The sequence below is a fragment of the Trypanosoma equiperdum genome (genome assembly GCF_001457755.1).
Source record: "Trypanosoma equiperdum strain OVI genome assembly, contig: ctg_565, whole genome shotgun sequence".
Taxonomy (NCBI): Eukaryota; Euglenozoa; class Kinetoplastea; order Trypanosomatida; family Trypanosomatidae; genus Trypanosoma; species Trypanosoma equiperdum.
Window position 1 is genome coordinate 4794 of NW_027124493.1, and position 4895 is coordinate 9688.

Sequence of the window (4895 nt, forward strand, 5' to 3'; positions counted from 1 at the left end):
CGAGCGGCACGGGGAGTGTTATCTCTGTTGCCGGTTTTCCGTTTTTGTGTGCTTAACCGAGCCGAACACAACTAACATAAGTTGGCAACCCAATTACGTTATGCTCCTCCCCATATGCGTACGCGTGCCTCCTCCTCTTTGTGGTGGCTGTTTTAGTGGCATTTTTATTTTATGAAATATCACCTTCTGTTGGATGTTCTTCTTGTATATTTAAAAGAGAAAAAAAAAGCGGATTGGTGTTGGTGCTGGACGGTGCTGTGTCGTCCTGTCTCGAGTTTGAGGTCCCTCGTGCTCGCTCGAAATCGACTATAGGTAGCGTTTCAAGCGAACCGAAGGGAGGAGCGAGGTTACATCGATCTGCACAGATACGACACGGGGGTTGTGAAGATATATCGCCATTGTAAGTCGCTTGAGGTTTGACTTCATCTGTACGTGGAATCTGTCACGTTAAGAATCACATTGAGTTAAATCACCTTCAGCATAGGCTCTACTTATTAAATGGACTTTGACACGTCAACTACGTCTGTCACGTCAGCCATGCTCGAGGCACAACAGAAGATTAATTCCCTTCGCGAAGATAAGGAATTGTACGCGACCTTGGAAGCGAAGGCTAGCGCGAACTTTGAGCGTCACCGGTCAGAGCTGACGCTATTGTTACAGAAGGAACGCGCTATACATGCGGCAGCGGAGGACCGTCTGCGTGCGCAGCTTCAGCAACTGCTTCAGGAGAACGAGGCGGCCCAGGCAGAACTTCAGTGCGTTCGCGCAGAGCGAGATAACCGCTGCTGCGAGGAGGTGCAACGGCAGCGGCAACAGCGTGAACAACACGAAGAGACGATGCGTCGGGAAGCACTAGAACTGCGTGATGCGTTAGCAGTCATTCGAGACGACGTTGAAGTTGCGCAGAAGGAAAAGCACTGGCATGAGATGCAGCTACATGAGGCGCTCACGCTTCAGCAGGCGCTTCATGCTGACTTCAGAAAGGTTCGTCAGGAGGCTGACGAACTCTCTGCAACGGAGCTCCAGAAAGGGCAACCACAGAAATCGGGAAGGGAAAAGGTTTTTCTTCCCTGTGGCCCTGCGGATAAGACTTGCCCGGTGAAACCCGCTTCCCACCACATTGCTGCGATTGTGTCCACAGTAGAGCGTAACAACTACTATTGGCCACGCCTCTACTACCGTCGTAGGGGTATTCCCTCGCCGCTGGATAGCAGAAGAGAATCCGCGCCGCGTTGCCGGAGCAACAGCAGCAACCCCGCGGTGGATATCCATAGAAATTCTTCCATAGAGCCATGCCAGGCAACACAACTTGTGGCGTCTCCCATCTTGCCGAAACCCGCGACGGCCGTGCCGGCTACGACTGCCTCTCTTTCAATTACCCCTGTAACAGCGCTGGCGGCTGACACTAGCGCAACCTCAACGGTGGCGGCAAAGGTGGACCCCCCTGTAACGTATAGCGCTCGGAATCTCGACGCAATCTGCCGTTCATTGCTGCGTGAAATACTGCAAATGCGTAAAGAGTACCAGGAGTGTACAGCAGCGCTTAATGACCCTACTTCAGACACTGTGGAACTCAGTCGCCGCATGCGCAACCTGATGTGTACCTTGGACCGCAAGGTTCACCAACTTCGCAGTCTGCGCCAGCAACAAGCGAAGGTAGAGGACAAACTGCGAATGCATGATATGCTAATGGAAATCGCAGAGGAAAACAATTACTGCCGGAGTGTTTACAGCGACCTACTGGAGCTTATTCGTTCATGACAAACTTTACACTGTACCACCATATGTTGTCCATGGTATTTGTTTTGTATTTCCCCCCACTGTAATTTTTCTTTCTTTCCATGCACAATTTTGACACCGCGAACACCATCCGACGACTCGTTCATACCTTCGTTTGTGGGTGGCCTTTGTAATCTTTAGTCCTTTTCCCTTCACATGTGCATATGATGTCGCACCTTGTTGGAAAAGGGATATCAACTGACGGGACGGAGGAAAGGCAACAGCCCCTCAGGTTCTGCATTCAATAGACTATAGATAATGAAGCATATGCGTAAGCATACACATACACGCGCGTAAAGCAGTAAAAATTAATGAGTCTACGTACGCACACCCACACACGCACATATATATATAAGTTGTGTATACTTGCATACATATCTGTATATGCCTGAAGGGGCGTAAGGACGGAGCAGGAAAGAATGAACTGAAGGTGGAGGGAATGGGAAGATGGGATTAGCTGTATATGGTGGTAATGAGAAGGCATGATGCTAAAGAAGCAGAGACCACTTAGCATAGTTGCTGCAGTGTAGAGTTTGTGCGCGAGGTGTGTTTGTTTGTTTGCGTGTTACCGTTGTTAAGGGTATGAAGTCCTACGTTCGTGATTTTTTTACCCATTGTTATATTGGTTTTTCGTTAGTTTTCTTTTGTGTATGTCTCCGCGGATACTGATTATAGATTGCTTAACCTGAGTTGTATGCGTTTGAGTAGGAGCATTCCCAGACCTTTCTGAGAATTTTACCCTGTTTTTTTTTCGACCTTTTCCCGTCCACCCACCGGTGTCGTGCTGTGGAATCGAAAGGGGAAAAGCACACTCTGGCAGCGGGAAAGGGAAAAAGATTTACATATATTAGAAGGTAGTGAGATACGTGAAGAAGGAAAGCTGAAACTAACAAAGTTAACGAGAACAAAATAACAGGTAATAATAATTCGATTCTTAAGGGATATCATCAGACTAACACGCAGGGGCATCCACCAGAGAAGGAAACACAAACACACAAACACATACATACGAAGAGAAAAAAAAGGCGCAATACAATAAATATCTCTGCAAGACAATAACGCAGATCTTTGAGCACGATGACTGAAATGCTGAGCTGTTTGGTGCCGTACCTTGATAAGCACTTGGTACTTGGCCTCCTCTATTTTTACGATGATCAGGGTGTCGATGTGGGTGATGCCCTCCGATTCGTGCAGGCGACCACGGCGCTGACGCCGGAGGGTGAAGTGTCCCTCGAGCAGGAGAACAAAATTCGTGAGACCGCCGAGCGCGCTCGCCCAGCACTTGACATGTTTTTTGAGCAGAACGTTTCGGACAACTGCACATACCAGTTGTGCCTCACGGAGAGTCGGATTGACGAATTGCGAGGTAAAGGAGAGTTGTCTCGTGGTTTCCTTGAGAAGGAGGGTATTACCCCCAAGGTTATGACCGCCGTGATGGATTTGGCCTTTTTGTACTACGACGCGGCGCGGTACGGGGACGCATCTGAACTACTTTCCTTGTTACAGTGTGTTACGGGATACGAGCTTGGTGAAAGCAAGTTACTATGGGGAAGGCTGGTGTGTGATACGTGCTCATGCAGATGGCCGTCTGCGATCGCGGCAGCGGAGAAACTGTGGAAACAGCAAGGTGCAGACGGGTCAGAGAACAAGTCAGGAAAGACAACACTCCGCGGCGACAATGGAACCTCCGTAACGGAGCGAGTGTGGTTGTTGCATTGGGCTCTCTTCCCGTTCTTCAAGGGTGGTAACCAGTACTCCACACATCTGTTGAACATTGTCTTTGACAACAAGACGGATTCCATATACCAGTGTGTTGTAGAGACGGTGTGCCCACACTATCTGCGCTACATCTGCGCGGCTGCTATTCTCAACACACACCGTCGCTCCGCCCTTCGTAGAGCTGCCGAGATGGTGGGAAGAATTTATGAATATTCCGACCCGCTCACGCAACTTGTGAGGGAAATCACGAATTACCGCTCCTTCGAGGACACCCTTGAGCTACTGCCGAAGGTAAGCGAGCTGGCACAAGGTGACTATTTCCTCAATCTGCACGCTGATAATTTGGTCGAGAACGCGAAGCGGCTTATTTTCACCCAGTATGTGGTAACCCACAGTGTAGTGTCAATACCATACATGGCGGAAAGGCTAGAAATGAGTGCGGCAGGGGCCGAGGTGTGGCTAGCTGATCTCATCAGCGAGACAAAGCAGCGTGCAAAGATCGATGCCGTAACAGGTCAAATGTTTGTTGGCTCGCAGGTTCGTTCCGTCCATCAAACGGTGCTTGACAGGTTGGAGCCGGTTGACCACGGTCGGCGCTGATAGAATGGAAAAAGTAGGGGAGCCATGAAGCCGCGTTCAGTGAAGGTTGCGCGCCGAGGCTACGGTGAGATCGATTCGTGTGCTTGAGGTTTTTCCTTCCGCAAGCAGCGCAAAGGATTATGAGCAGTGGGGGATCGAATATTGTTCGTTCAGTAATAAAGCGTGAAAGGGAAGGAGGGTGCGAGTGTGTGGAGAATGCGAAAATGGGCATGGGATTATTGAATGGGATATTACGAGTTACCGTCACGTAAACGGACATGAGGTGTAAGTGGTGTAGCTTTATACATTGTTGGGGTCCCCCTTTTTAATGTGTTTCTGCATTTCCTACATTTTGGGTGCGTGGGGCTCAGTCCCATTGGAAACGCAGTTTTGTGGTGAGGATGTTGTTGTTGTGGAGCGCTGCTCCCTTTTGTAAGAACGACACAAGGCTGGTTGTCACTTTCTCCACTGTTAGGATAGTTGCCTTACTTTCATTTCGGACGGCCTCTTTCGTTAACTTCCCTCTTTCAAGCAATCCTTACACGTATGTTCAAATTCCACCGTTAGCGGGAGAAGAGTAAGGAAAAAGTTACTTTTTAAATACTCACACATCCAAATAAGAGGGTGAGGTTTTGCATTTGTGTGTTTGCGCGTAAGTGTATGTGCCCACTGGCATGCAAATGATAGGCCTCCTCCCTGGGGTATGAGGTGCGGGGGATGGAAATGTTTTCTCTGGAGCTGCGACCTCGTCCATGTAGTTTTCTCTCATTTCCTTCCTAACGGTCTTATCTCCTCCAAAAGGCAAGCGTAAGTTGCCG

At 49.2% G+C, this 4895-nt stretch overlaps 2 protein-coding genes across 2 annotated transcripts; both read left to right on the forward strand.

Annotated features, from left to right (window-relative positions):
- Window positions 1-498: 498 nt before the first annotated feature.
- TEOVI_000254800 (uncharacterized protein) lies at window positions 499-1761 on the forward strand (the record flags this gene model as incomplete). The annotated part of the gene is made up of 1 exon (XM_067225604.1): window positions 499-1761. One exon carries the CDS (start codon window positions 499-501, stop codon window positions 1759-1761), a length of 1263 nt encoding a protein of 420 aa, XP_067081705.1.
- A 1095-nt stretch (window positions 1762-2856) lies between these two features.
- TEOVI_000254900 (eukaryotic translation initiation factor, putative) lies at window positions 2857-4098 on the forward strand (the record flags this gene model as incomplete). The annotated part of the gene is made up of 1 exon (XM_067225605.1): window positions 2857-4098. One exon carries the CDS (start codon window positions 2857-2859, stop codon window positions 4096-4098), a length of 1242 nt encoding a protein of 413 aa, XP_067081706.1.
- Window positions 4099-4895: the final 797 nt, after the last annotated feature.